The sequence below is a fragment of the Vulpes vulpes genome, chromosome 13, assembly GCF_048418805.1.
Source record: "Vulpes vulpes isolate BD-2025 chromosome 13, VulVul3, whole genome shotgun sequence".
Classification (NCBI taxonomy): domain Eukaryota; kingdom Metazoa; phylum Chordata; class Mammalia; order Carnivora; family Canidae; genus Vulpes; species Vulpes vulpes.
This window is the reverse complement of record NC_132792.1, coordinates 10,125,345-10,140,956: the sequence shown is the minus strand read 5'-3', so window position 1 is coordinate 10,140,956 and position 15,612 is coordinate 10,125,345. Positions and strand designations below refer to the sequence as shown.

Genomic DNA, 15,612 nt, shown 5'->3' with positions numbered 1-15,612 from the left:
ATCCTACCTCTTTTCTTCTTTGCCCTCAGCTCAAGAAGTGACAGGTGCTTCCTATGGTTACCATTACTATCTCAGTTACCTCAGGTGACAGAATAGAATATGTATTTGATCTTTATCACCACCACCACCACCCCTCCCCGTGCCTAACCCACAGCTCCTAAATCCCTTGGAATTTCCTGGGTGACAGGAGCATCTTTATCTTAATGAGTCCCCAAGATTGCTTCAAGATGAGGACTGGTTGCTACAAATACCAAGGCATACTTAGATTTCAGCCCTACCTCTTGACCTCTGGCAAGGGGGGAGGGGGACTGGAGAATTGATCACCAATGGCCAAGGATTTATAGAAAGTCATGCCTATTTAATGGGACCTCCAATAAAAACCCCTCCATGATGGAGTCTCAGGAAATTTCAGGTTGGTCAATGCATCCACATATTGGGAAGGGAACACACCCCAATTCCATGGGGACAGAAGCCCCTATGCTCAGGACACTTCCAGACCTCACCCTATGTACCTCTTTGTACCTTTTATAAAATCTTTAGAATAAACTGGTACTAGTGTAAGTAAAGTGTTTCTCTGAGTTCTGTGAGCCATTACAGAAGATTAGCAAACCTGAGGAAGGAGTCATGGGAACAACCCTCCCCTCCCTGCACCTCCTTCACAGCTGGATGGTCAGATGTACAGGAAACCTGAAGTTTGTGAATGGCATATGGAGTAGAGGGGAGTCTTGTGGGACTAACCCCTTAACCTGTGAGGTCTAGGCACCAACTCTACATAGTTAAGAGTTAGCATCAAAATGAATTGTAGGACACCCAGTTGGTATCTGGAGAGTTGGAGAATTGACTGGTGTGGGGGAAAAAGTCACACACATCTGGTATCTGAAAAGGTGTTGGAAAACAGTTTAGAATTAATGTCAGCAGTGTTATGAGTAACAACATGCATACCTCAGCATCCTTTTTAAGCTCATGTTTCTAACATTTGTGTAAATAAATCCACGTTAAATTCCTTTTTAAGATACCTAGTAAGGTGGGGCACCTGGGTGGTTCAGTCAGTTAAGTGTCTGCCTTCGGCCCAGCTCATAATCTCAAGGTTCTGGGATCGCCCTGTGTTGGGCTCCCTACTTGGAGGGAAGCCTGCTTCTCCAGCTCTCCCTACCCCTTCCCCGACTTGTGCCTGTGCGTGCTCTCTTTCTCAAATAAATAAAATCTTAAAAACAAAACAATACAAAACCCCAGCAAGGTTTCTGCTATCTTGGTTGAAATCCCACTGATCTATAGGAAGTTTGGAGAGTAGCTTAATCCTTAACCTTACTCACAATATCTAATCTATCATCATCAGATATAGTGTGGCAAATAATAAAGTGATCCTTTAATTCTCCTTCCTTTGCAAAATATAAAGGAGGAAAAGCAGGATTCAGGTATTATTGGGTGGCCAGCCATATTGCCACCACAAAAGTACTAAAATATCACCACAAATCCCTAGTACTAGTCCAGAGCAACATATTAAGTCTTATAATTACATGGAGATCAGTTACCAGTCTTAAAAAAATGTGACATAAACAAACAACAGAATGGAAAGTGGGAGACTTGATTTCTACTCTTGACTATCACAAAATATGTGACTTTACACAAGTCAGTACTTGTTAGACTGAATCTCTCACATTGCTTCTGGCTAGGATTCTACATATGTTACCCTACATCTCTCCTAATGCTGACATCTAGTGGATACACTTAGATTTAGTATGCTAAAATGAAAAATCTTACATGATTTTAAATAAAAGTCTCACTAGGATGCCTGGCCATGTGCAATAAATACAATAAATTAGGAGACCAATACTATTCTTTAAATGGAAGTGAACCATAATAAATGAGTATTACATCAGATTGCCATGGCATCTTCAAGTCTGATTCAGAGATTACTAGTAATCATAATCTTCCATGCCTCCAGCCATTAAAAATTAAACCACCAAGGCAAATTACTGCTTGAGTTGCAGAGTTAAACCAAGAAATCAAATACATGCTTCTTGCTACAATGCCTTACACATCAGGTACAGATATAGGTTATGAGCATGCAAACACAATGAACATATAGAAAAAGGAACACCTAACCAAAGGCTTCCCACCAGAGGGGCTGATTCTTAAGTCCTTCTTGTTTTCTATTTCTTTATATTAGAAAATAATTTAAACATAAAAAGATATATTCACATAATCTACCACCCAGAATAAAGCAACGTCATTTTGCTGTATTTGCTTCAGAGGTCTCCCTACCTTTTTGTGCAGTTAACCCCCCAACTTTCCTCTCCCCCATCTCCTAGAGGTAATCTTAAAAGTATGCTTCCTTTCCAAACATATTTTAGAATTTTTATCGTGAAGGTCTGTAAGAACAACGCAGCACTGTTTTGCTTTTCAAATATGCATCAATGATATATTGTCCATATTCCCTTAGAATCACTTTTCTCACTCAATGGTGTTTTTATAGAATTATCCATGTTGACTCATTCAGATGTTACACAGTATTCCATGGTTCAAACGAACCAGTTTATTTACTTATTCACCAACTGAAGGACAATGCCTTTTCAATTTTTCTCTATTAACAGAGAATGCTTCACACACTACATATACTTGTGCACACGTACAGGAGTTTCCACTGGATGGCAACCCAGAAATTACAGGGCAACTGTGACTTTACTAGATTGTGCCAAATTGCTCTGCAAAGGACTTCCAACACTTCACTGTTCCACTAGTAAAAGCTCTCTCTCCCATCCTCCAAAACCTCAAGCTTCAATGTTTAGATTGTGAAATATCTCACTGATGCTTCAATTTACATCTTCTTGATTACCAGTAAAAACGTGCCTCTGTTTATTTTGTGTGTGTGTGCCTCTGTTTATAGGCCACCTGTAAAATGCATATTCATATCCTTTGTAACGTGTGCCATTTGTTTTTTCACGATCTCTCCCACAACTACCTTTCTATACACTGTACTCTGTACTGCTGGGGCCCAGAATCTGTAAATGACAGTCTTGCCAGCTGTTAGGTTATGTCAATAGGAGGCACCGGAGGATGAGAAGGCAGGAGAGAGAGAAGCTTCCTGTCTCTGGCCTGGACAGACTAGCAGTTGCTCTAAGAGCAGTCATATGAGGTGAGGCCAGTATGCACTGCCCCAGTCAGAGGCTGAAGCAAGCACAGCCTGTGTGTTCCAGTCTAGTGGTGGTAGCAGCTTTTGGTATCCCCTTCACCTTTGCTCTTCTAGTCTAATACCTTCATAACCAATCCTCTGTATTAAATTCCCTGTTCAAAACACCAGGGAGGTATGTTTTCCTAATTCAACTCCAACTGATACACCACCCTTCCCCACAGTTGGGATTTAGGAATTCTGGATAGGAATTCTGAGTACCGGGGGATCCCTGGGTGGCGGAGCGATTTAGCACCTGCCTTTGGCCCAGGGCGCAATCCTGGAGACCCGGGATCGAGTCCCACGTCGGTCTCCCTGCATGGAGCCTGCTTCTCCTTCTGCCTGTGTCTCTGCCTCTCTCTCTCTCTCTCTCTCTGTGACTATCATAAATAAATAAATACATTAAAAAATTTAAAAAAAAAAAAAAAAGGAATTCTGAGTACCAATCTTTTGATGCTTATACACATGGCAAATATTTTCTCCTAATCTGTAACACTGCAGTATCCTAGTCTTAACTTTGTTTATGATGCCACCCGTCACATGTAATCCATTTTTCTTTGTGGTCTATGCTTACCATTTAAGTAATGATTCTCTACAAAAGTAGCCCTTTGTTCATCCATGTAACTGTCAAGTTCTACAAAAATCTTAATGGAATTTTGACTTGATTTTTGCATTAAATACACACACATGAATACACATATCTTTCTGAGGCAGAACTCCCATCTTTATAATATCAACCATTTTTTCATTTACTTTATGAATTATATTCTCATAATCCATATTTATCATAGATTTTTTTTAAATCTATGAATTATATTCTTATCATCTATGTTTATATATGAATACATTTTCTACTGCTAAACCATCCTTGCATTTCTGGTATCAACTCTATACAATCATTTGAAAATACATATTTCTAGTTTTGGTCTAATATTTCACTTTGGATTATTTCATAAGTAAGACTGACCTATAATTATTTGATCTCTTCTTATCTGGTTTTGCTATCAAGCCTATTTTATATATCAGCTCTTTCTATTCTACATAAAAATATAAGAGATAGAACATGAACATCTGTGTCCCCTCAAAATTCATGTATGAAATCGTAAAACCCAATGTGATTAAACCCTCTGAGAGGTGAGCAGGTCACCAGTGTGGAGCCCTCATGAATGGAAATAACACCCTTATAAAAGAGACCCCTGAACGCTACCTTGCTCTTTCTACAATGTGGCTTTTTAAATTTCTCCTCACTGGCCTTTGAGAACTAAACTACACAGTCTCGGGATGCCTGCGTGGCTCAGTGGTTGAGCATCTGCCTTTGGCTCAGGTCGTGATCCTGGGGTCCTGGGATCGAGTCCTGCATGAGGCTTCCTAAGGGAGCCTGCTTCTGCCTATTCTCTGCCTCTCTCTGTGTCTCTCTCATGAATAAATAAATAAAATCTTAAAAAAAAAAAAAAAAAAAAACAAGTCTCTGTGCCACGTGACAACCCAATAGATACCTGAAATATCTCTTTTCTTTTTTAAAAGATTTTTATTTATTTATTCAGGAGAGAGACAGACAGAGGCAGAAGGAGAAGCAGGTCCCAGCAGGGAGCCTGATGTAGGATTTGATCCTGGAACCCTGGGATCACGGCCCTGAGCCAAAAGTAGAAGCTCAACTGCCGAGTCACCCAGGTATCCCAATATCTGAAATACCTTAAAATATATTAAACTGAGGTAAAAAAAAAAAAAAAAAGTTACCCATTGATTATATACATATACTAACATATGCAAAAAATTACAAACAAGCTATCTCCTGTTTAGTAATTAAAAGGGTTTAGCTTCTGAAAGTGAAGGAAGTTTACAAGGGGCTATTTAGGAATATTCATCACAAGGACCTTCTTTTTTTTTTTTTTCTTTTTTTCTTTTTTCACAAGGACCTTCTTAAACATTACAGACTAAAGGAACGAACTAAGGGCATAGAACCATCTTGCCCCGAGTTTAACATAACTTTCGTATCCCAATCACCTTGCAGAGGTCCTTGGATGCTGTGAGGACTAAATAATAAAAACCAGTGAATGAACTCTTTCTGTGTGCCACATATGATCCTAAGTTATATACACAGTATTATAAAATCCTCAACTATTTTGGAGGTTGTCTAGCACTACAATCTTCATTTTACTTCTGAGCAACCTTAAGGTCAGAAAATTAAATAACTGTCTCAAGGTGAACTAATCAGTAAACAATGAGGCCAAAATTCTTACTCAGGCAAATGTGGCTCCTACAGTTCCTAACCATTTTGCCATTTGCTTCTTAGTCATAAATGAAAATACACATAGTTCATCCATAAAGAGTAAAGAAAATTTAAAGTCTTCCTGAAAGAAATTAATTCAATTCTAGCACTAAAATTTCTAAATTAGGAATAAAATTCTCACAGAAAAAAAAATTTTAAGAAAAGAAGAAACATGACTAGAAAATGACAACAGATGCTAATAACTAAGAACTGTCCTTAAATATTTCCCTACCATTTGTCAGGTCTGTCTGTTTGAGCCCAGCATGCTAAAGGAATTCAATACAGTGACATTATAGGAGGGCATGAATGTTTCCCTTGTTCCTGAACTTCGGTTAAAACCATTCTCTTGGGATCCCTGGGTGGCGCAGCGGTTTGGCGCCTGCCTTTGGCCCAGGGCGCGATCCTGGAGACCCGGGATCGAATCCCACGTCAGGCTCCCGGTGCATGGAGCCTGCTTCTCCCTCTGCCTGTGTCTCTGCCTCTCTCTCTCTCTCTGTGACTATCATAAAAAAAAAAAAAAAAAAAAAAAAAAAAAAATTAATAAAACCATTCTCTTGAATATAACTCCTCCAGACTCATCATAATCAAACAGACTATAAATTTTCTCTTCCTGGCAATCACATAATCTTAAAAATATGTACTTGAATAATCTGTCTACATTTAAAAATCAGCATCGCATATAAGGCTAACCAGACTCCAGCAGACCAAAATGCAGAATGTATACATCATAAAAACATTTCTGAACTAAGTACACTAATCTATTATAGCTTTTAAAGTTTTGCATAGCTTTTGGGCAATATTTAATTGGGGCAATATTTAATACATCGAAGTTCAAATCACTTAACAACTTTGAATATTTTTACCGTATTTCAAATGTTGCTGGTAGGAAGAAAGAGAAAGGAACTGAAGGGTTTCAGAAAAGGTAGAAAATCAGCCCAGAATACACGGTTCATGAGAGGATCTGAAATCATATAGCTCAGTTCTCTAATTTCATATAAGGAAAATGAAGACTAGAGAAACTTGAGGACTTAGCAAAAACAGCAAATCAGTTTTTTTGTTTTTTTGTTTTTTTTAAAGTGGGGCTTAATCCAATGATCCGGACAGTGCAGCCTTTGAGAACATCTTTAAGACAGGCATTAGGGGCATCACATTGACGGAACAAATCAAGTGCCACAACCAAAAAATATCCCAAAGTCAGATGCCCCACTACATCCCCTTCAAGTGCTGTTTTTGCTATCAGCCAAGCTTCAACAGATATGCCAGTCCTTTTATATTGGTAGTCAGCTACAAGTGGCTAAATGACCATTTAATTGTCAAATTTAATTGATGACATTCTATGCTCTTCCTAACTTAGGCTGGCACATGATCACTGTACAGTTCATACTACTGAATTAACTATAAAACTTTTGATGACTTTTTACAAGCCTTGACCTTTTTTCTGTGATTCCGTAACACAAGCATCAGACCTTACTATTTTTTCATCCTTCCTGTGGAAATTAATTATGATGTTTCTCTCATTAAACTTTCAGCATTCTGAGCTGGTATTTTATTTTTTACATGTTAATTTCATATTCCTTGAAATAAAATGTGAATTCTTTGAAGGGAGGCACTCTTGAAAGCTTACCACTTATCTTCGACTTCCTTTTCAACAGAATATGCTGCTGTTTCTGTGATTACTGACCAGCAAACCAAAGTTTCTTCAAAGCTATTTTGAGAACTTCTAGCCTACCCCATTGGGATATTTCTTAAGAAATCACTATGTAACTCCACTTATTAAAGATTAGCTATACAAAACACTAAAAAAACTACACTTATTCAAATATGATGGAAGAAGAAAGGTCTAGCTGACTTTTCATTAACAGGAGTTCTTAACCTGGGATCCAGAAAAAGAATTCAGTGACCTGTGACTCTGGATGGGAACCTTTTCACTAACCTCTACATGAAGTTTTGCAATTTCTTCAAGATTTCTTCAAGATTATAGGCAAAAAAGTATAGTAGTATCAGAAATACCTATGAACTTATCATCAATAAAAACCACACGTACTTTCATATTATTCTACAGTTATTGCAAACTTATCACTATTTAAAGTTACAGTATTTAATAGAATTGTTGCTAAACCTTATTCTTTAATGTGAACATATATATTCTCTATCAAAAACTGGTATTTTTAAGATTTGTTAGCTACATTTCAATATCATTAATTTCCTTTTTAATCTCATGTATTTTATTTCATAAAATCATGAATCATTTTTAGAATCATTATTCTGGGAAGGGATTCACAGGCTTCACCAGATTACCAGAGGTCCATGGCACAAAAAAAGGCTGAGAACTCCCGCACTGTAACATACACAGAGTAGGTGAGATAACTACAATTTCAAAAGACCATTATGATAACTGTCTTATTAGTTCTAGTACAATGACAGGCAAGTTTTGAAATGTAAATATCTGTTTATGATTAGGAAGAGCACAGAAAGAGATTTTAAGTTGATCATTTTTACTTGAAGAACACAAAGTATGTCTACAGAAAAATTACATTTTCAAATACCTATTAACTTGTTAAAATTTTAAAAATTACAAGATTATACATGTGTAAGCACTCAGAATTCCTGTATCAGTAACTTTTGTGGTGGCTGTTGTGTTCTTTACTTCCAAGACTTTTTCACAAGGACCTCAAACAGTAACAGGTAGAATTCTTATTCAAGAAGAAAGCATGTACAAGTGTCTTCCTTTCTAGCATATATATATATATTAAGCCACTAGAATTATGGGTTAGACCTTTCCTGATTAACTATACTGGTGATAACTAAAATGACTTAAAAGGGAATTAAAAAAACAAAACACATACCTCTACTACTGAAAGAAAGCTGTAAAAAAATTAATTTACATTTTCCCCACTACTTCCTATTCTACAAAACTAAACAGCATAGGGTATCCCCTAAAGATACTTTTAGCAGGTCAATATTATATACAGAATATCTTCCTTAATTATGTTGAGCCAATGTAGTTTTTTATTTAAATCATAATTTTTCACTTGTATCTGAATTATCATTTCCCCCAAAGACATATTTACCTTCAGCCAGTGCTGGTGATTCTGTTCTTGTCCTTCTATCTGTTTGAAGAAAGAAAAAAGGAAGAAAGTCTAAAACATTATTATACTTTAATACATGTTCGATTTTATTAAAACTGACTTTAATGAAATTTATGAATGTCATTGCATATAACATATATATGCTATAACACATGTGTTTGTGTGTGTGTGTGTGTGTGCGCTTATGTATGTACATATACTGCCTTGAATTAAATCAACAACCATTTACAGAAAACCTACCAGGAGTAGTCATTATATCAAGCCCTGGGAAATACCAACAGACTTAAGACACCCAAATTGCCATCCTTAAGACACTCGAAGTCTACAATCTGTATCAAGAGAAGTACATAGTTCTCATCATTTCTTATGAAGCAGAAGACAGCAAGAGAAGAACATTAGCAATTCATCTTTATTCTTGTAACAGGGGCCTAAAATTACCAAAAGAGATATAGTTCTATACTATTATCATAGTTTATGTTCCTTTCATATTTCATATAACGTATTAAAAAAATGTTTTACTAAAGGTTCTAAGGTCCTTATACTTCATGACAATAACTTATTACTTGCCAGAGGCACATGTGGCAAAACTCAAGTGAACCACGAAGTCCTCTATAGGACTAGTTTTATTATTTCAAATCCTGAAACATTTTAGGTAAAATTAAATCTTCAGAATTACTTTAACTTTACAACTAAGAGCAACCAACTATAGCACTACAGCAAACTAGCTGAGTTCACATACAGTGGGGGGACACATGTGACTAATGCAAGTACTCATCTTTATGTAAAAATTTCTTTCCCTAATTGTTTATTCTATGACCAGAGCCCTGGACTTAGCACCACACATAAAACTTCTATGTGCTTAGTAACATTTAGAGGAGAGAAGGTATTACCTTCCAAGAAGGTAAGTAATCAGACACTACATCATTTTCTAAAGGCTGAAATGTGGCATTGTTTCTCTGACAGATTAAAAGAAAAACCCAACAGATGGAAATAGGATTGACAACCTTCAAGTCCACTGGATTAGAAATTCTGATAGTGGGGGAAGAGAAAAGTGGTTTCTGCCAGAAAACACAGAAGTATTCTGAGGCAATGATTAACTGGTTATCTGGGACTCCTTGCTAAGTTAAGAGCTATCTTAACTATCTGGACCACCATGCTAAATTAAGAGCTACCATATTGGTGAGTCCTGCAAAGTAACCCTAACATGAGAACTTATGGCTGCTTTCACACAATGGGGACAAGCTCTGTCCCTAGCCAGAACCTAGGGGATTCGAGTGGGGGCGCCATGCTCAGGAACAACTGTAAATGAGCAGCTGCAACAATCATGACCCGACAAGGAGAAATCAACTACAGGCATTGATCCCTTAGAGAAGGTCTGTGTCACTGAACCAGGACAATGCCTCGACCTGTTCAAGTGACGGTTCAAAGTAAGGGTAATCTAGAATGAGAGGTAAAGGACTGTAAAAATGAACATTATTCCACTAACCCTCCTATTATAAGTCTAATGTAGAGATTGTGGCCAGCCACAATCTTGAAAACTGTGCAGAAGACTGGACTAAACAGCAAGTACTTAATGGAGGATATGAGCCTGAATGAGGCACCTACTGCGCACCGCCTCACCTTTTCACTCCAACTGAGGTACCTCCCCATAGCTGCACTACAGGTGCACTTTCTGCTCTCAGGCTTTGCTCTAAGAGATGCTTAACAGGTACTCTTCAGCCATCCTGAGACCTACGAACTCTGACCTGGAAGTGTGGAGATGTTACTATCAACACCCTATGAGCAACCCTGACCACTGAGGAATAGGATCTGGTAGATAAATACCCACTCCTTTCCACCCAGAGCATATTCTTCATGTCTTTTCAGAGGACTTCCTCTGGATCAAGCCCCAGGTACTCACAGATGTGACCAGGTCAATAAGAGACCCTTGCACGGACTTTCCTTCCTCCCTGTTTCACGTACCCCAGTTCTCCAGTAAATTATCTGCATAAAAAGCCTGTCTCCAGCTCTGCTTCTGGTATGAAACCAATCAGGATACTCTGGGACACCATACTTCTTCCCTTTTTGTTCTAACTTACTAGATGCTCTTTAATAATCTGTTGCTGAACTTCTCTCAAATCCTCAAATGCTGATGTGTCCAGGGCTTCAGTCCTGGGTCCTCAACTCCCTTTGTGATTTCATTCCATCTCATGGCTTTATATATCAACTATGTACCTCAAATTTACTTTTCCAGTCTAGACATTTCTCTCCAACTCCCTACTCTCATAGCCACTGCCTACTCAGTATCTCCTCTAGGATGTTTTAATAGCTCAAACTTAACAAAACTAAACTAACTCATTTTCCCTCCCCAAACAGGATTTACCTAGTCTCACTCAACTCAGTAGATGGCATCTCTATCCTTCCAGTTGTTCAGGTAAAAACTTTGGATTCCTCTCCAACTACCTTCTCTCATACATTCCAAATTCCACTACAGCTCTACCTAAAATTTTCACATCTACTATTCTAGCTCCTATTAACTTAAAGTGGAGGGTTCAGCTGCATTAGCAGTTATAGGTGTACTATTACTTCTTAATTCAAAAGCCTCCAAGGAAGGGCTGCAAAGTTAAATGCATCTGGGTTGGGTGGAGCCATATTAGAAGCGCTAACTAGGGCAAACAAATGCCTATGCTTAATCTAAGAAGTACCATGGCTATTAACACCCATGCTAAAAATGCCCGTAATCCGGGGCTGAATATTCATGTAAAACAATTTTTAGATGTTATCAACTAATTAAGCTTTATAAATAACCAATAGGCCAAAAGAAACAGCCTGAGGATTTTGTTTGATAAACAGCAATTTGCAACTCCTGCTTTAGGTTTGTCTATAATTTATATATTATTAATTCTAATCTTTTCCTTTTTTTCTATCAGGTAGGAGATGAATGGAAGCTATTTATGTTCAAAGCCTAACCATCCTGGTTTTCCTCAAAAGCTCCTCTTGGATCAATGTTACTACAAGTGGAATGAATAAACACATTTTTGCTTTTTCTGCCAAAAACAAACTTCCTTCCCTAAGGCAGACCTAAGCCACCCAGAAATAAACAAAACAAGTGGCTTGGCTGGCCACTCTCATAAACTAGAGGAGGAGAACCAGTGCCACTTGCTTAAAACCACGGGGAAAAATTCTATTCACTCTAATTCTTAATAAATCAAGAAAAAACACTTGTAATTGTTTCTACCCTTAGAAATCAAATATCAGGTCATAAGTAGTGAATATTAGATAATATGTAAATTAGATAATCCAGGCATCTAAAAACCCGCAAACCTAGAGGTTCTTACTCAAACCTAGAGGTTCTTCAGTAAGTGTTAAAATTCCTTTGCCTCCAGCAAAACATAAAAGCTATGACTTCAGAGCATTCTGTCAACCACATTTGCAGCTTTGCAGCATTTCAAGTGATACATACATCTAACTGGTTATGCAACCCTACACTGCATTCCTCCTTCATTAGGGTACATGATAAAATCTAATTCAATTCCATTTGTTTAAGCTCCCCTTGACATACACAAGGCAATCTTAGAGCCATCGGAGAAACAGAAAAAGAGCACTTGAATTAAAGGGCCTATTAGCCACGTTCCCAGATCACACAGTATTATGGAAGTGCATTATTATATAATTTCAGCAAAAATCTCAGTAAGTTTTTTTTTAAAGATTTTATTTGAGGGGACCCCTGGGTGGCTCAGCGGTTTGGCGCCTGCCTTTGGCCCAGGGCGCGATCCTGGAGTCCCGGGATCGGGTCCCACGTCAGGCTCTTGGCATGGAGCCTGCTTCTCCCTCCTCCTGTGTCTCTATCATAAATAAATAAATAAATAAATAAATAAATAAATAAATAAATAAATAAATAAATAAATAAATAAAATAAATAAATAAATAAATCTATCTTTAAAAAATATATTTTACTTGAGAGAGGGAGAGCACGCATGAGCTGGGGAGAGGGGCAAATGGAGAGGGAGAAGTAGACTCCCTGCTAAGCAGGGAGCCCAACGGACCTAGGGCTCAGTCCCACAACCCCAGGATCATGACCTAAGCTGAAGCAGCTGCTTAACCAACTGAGCCACCCAGACACCCCCTTAGTAAACTTTAAAAACTTGACAAAGTTATTCCACATCCATTTGAGAAAAAAAGAAACATGCAAGTCTATGAAAAACTTTTAAAAAACAGAAGAAAAGAACCAGTCCTACACATTTATAATTAAAATTGTGTGGAACTGATACAGATATATAGTCAGAGGAAGAGAACAGAGAAATCACAATGTTCCAATTGTACGTAAATGTAAAGAAAACACACACCAGGGCAGCCCGGGTGGCTCAGCGGCTTGGTGCTGTCTTCAGCCCAGGGTATGATACTGGAGACCCGAGATCAAGTCCCATGTCGGGGCTCCCTGCATGGAGCCTGCTTTTCCTTCTGCCTGTGTCTCTGCCTCTCATTCTCTCTCTCATGAATAAATAAATAAAATCTTTAAAACACACACACACACACACCAAATACTTAATGGAAAGTCGTGTGTGTGTATGTACAGTACCAAAATAAATATCCGAGGAGATGCTAGGATGAAAAAGATTGTGCTCTCTAGAAGCACCTCCTCTTACTGCAGCAATTAAAACATTCGAGGTAAAAATGAGGTATCATGAGAAATATCTACATATAGAGCTGTGGCAATTAAAAGAAGGTATCTCAAAAAAAAAAAAAAAAAAAAAAAAAAAGAAGGTATCTCAGCTAGGGGTAGATGATGGAAATCAGGTATTAGGAAAGATTTTATGAAGCCCTGGTAGTTGAGATAGATTTGAAGAATGAATAGGATTTGGACAAGCAGGAAAAAGAGGAAGAAGGTTGAAAGAGAATATTCCAGATGAGGAATGTATAAAGTAATCCTTATAGGGCAATAAAGAAAACTTTATTTAATAAATGGTATTGAAATCATCCCATTGGGCAGCCCGGGTGGCTTAGCGGTATAGCACCATCTTCAGCCCAGGGCCTGATCCTGGAGACCTGGGATTAAGTCCCACGTCGGGCTCCCTGAGTGGAGCCTGTTTCTCCCTCTGCCTCTCTCTCTCTCTCTCTCTCTCTCATGAATGAATAAAATCTTAAAAAAAGAAATCATCCCATTAAAAACTGAGACAGGGCAGCCCAGGTGGCTCAGCGGTTTAGTGCCACCTTCAGCCCAGGGCCTGATCTTGGAGACCTGGGATAGAGTCCCACGTCGAGCTCCCTGCATAGAGCCTGCTTCTCCCTCTCCCTCTGTCTCTCTCATGAATAAATAACTAAAATCTTAGAAGAAAAGAAAAACAACTGAGATACAACCATCTCAGCCTATATTCTAGGTGGATTAGAGTGCATTTTCTCAAAACTAAATCTCAAGAAAAACAAAAAAAACAAAACCCACTCAAAAATAACACCTTATCTTTAAAAGAGTAACCTGAAGCACGGTAAGAAATTTAAAGCAGGGGAAGCCCTGGTGGCACAGCGGTTTAGTGCCTCCTGCAGCCTGGGGTGTGATCCTGGAGACCAGGGATCGAGTCCCACATCGGGCTCCCTGCATGGAGCCTGCTTCTCCCTCTGCTGTGTCTCTGCCTCTCTCTTTCCCTGTGTTTCTCATGAATAAATAAATAAAATCTTAAAAAAAAAAAAAAAAAGAAATTTAAAGCAGGAACATAGAGTCAAATCATATAAAAATTAAAGGAAATCCAAAATATTTTAATGTTTAATTTTCACATAAAATATTAATGTATATTAATATACATTAATGTCAAGAGGAAACAACATAATTTGTAAAAGCAAGGAAACAGTGAACATTTACATTAAAAAAACCTTTATATTCCCTAATAATAAAAAGGAAATAAATATAAGCAAAGTGGTTAGAGCACTGATTCTGAAATAATATAAACCTGGGCTGAGTTTCCACTTATTTAATTAATAGGTTCTTTGAGCAGTGGTTTTATTTGTAAAATCAGATTTCCAATTACTTAAGTTATCTAAGCATCAGTTTTCCTTCTTTGTAAAAGAGCAAAAATAATCTCAAAGATTATGCGAAGATTAACAGAAATGTCAGTTTTACTGAACATGGTCATTATTTCTCTTACTAACATTAGAATTACAAGAGTATCTAATTTGACATTCTCAAGCACAGTACACATAATATCCATGTCTGATACACACTGGAACTCACATTGAATTCACATTCAAATAAGTGAATACAAATCTCAGGCTTCTAGGTCTTCTTATGCCATGATTACTTCTCTATGGTAGCACTTAAAGGAGACCCTGACACACAATAAATACTCTGTAAATGTAATGCTTCTGTAATGATCATCATTTTATAAACCATACCCATATTTTTTTTCTAAAATGTCTAGTCTCTTTAAAATGTAATGAAAGATGAAAATAGCATAAATACAGTATGCTTTATAAGTTTCATCATTTTCTCCCATCTTTTACATCATTATTAGTGACCAACTACATCATTTCCTTCAAGTCTACCAGTGATTGTTCACTAAACATCTGTTACTCAGGTCATGCACAGACTACAAAGTGTGTCACTGGTGTTACCTCCTTGTTTCCTAGTGACAAACCCCACAGTGGCATTTTAGAAAAATGGATAAGCAAATGAGGGAACTTGCCAACAAAGATAAAAGTGCAGCAAAAAACCAGAAGTAACACTGGAAGTCAAACTCTAAGAGTTTGAAGTTACAGAACAAAAGACTGACTGCAAGAATGTGACACTGCTGCATCAGAGAAACTAAACATGCCAGTCAGAGGAGCTCTGGGAAGGTGAACTTAATTACCATAAATGAAGAAAGTGGTTATGATGAAAAGGATGAAGATGTCCCAGAAGAAGTAACACTAGCAAAAAAAAAAAAAAAAAAAATCATATTAAAGGAATTCTGGGGGGTGGCATGTGACTAGCTCAGTCAGTGGAACATGAGACTGATGTTGGGATTGTGAGTTAGAGCCCCATGTTGGGCTTAGAGATTACTTTAAGAAAAACAGGAATTCTTGGATACATTTCAAGACATTAGAATACAACAGACAAAATGCTGGAAACAAATCCA

The 15,612-nt window shown here is 37.7% G+C and overlaps 1 protein-coding gene across 28 annotated transcripts in view; it reads right to left on the bottom strand.

The window, feature by feature from the left end:
• The window catches only part of CYRIB (CYFIP related Rac1 interactor B), a 143,419-nt gene that overhangs the window by 42,939 nt on the left and 84,868 nt on the right, over positions 1–15,612 (bottom strand). For 25 of the 28 annotated variants that reach the window (XM_072733921.1, XM_072733912.1, XM_072733936.1 and 22 more), the window contains one exon: positions 8,510–8,548. The exons of the other annotated variants lie outside the window; for them this stretch is intronic. Coding sequence is in view for 1 of the 25 variants with exons in the window: in XM_072733932.1 (XP_072590033.1) it covers positions 8,510–8,548 (39 nt within the window). In the remaining 24 variants the exon portion in view is untranslated. The remainder of the gene's footprint in view (positions 1–8,509; positions 8,549–15,612) is intronic. 28 annotated transcript variants of the gene reach the window in all.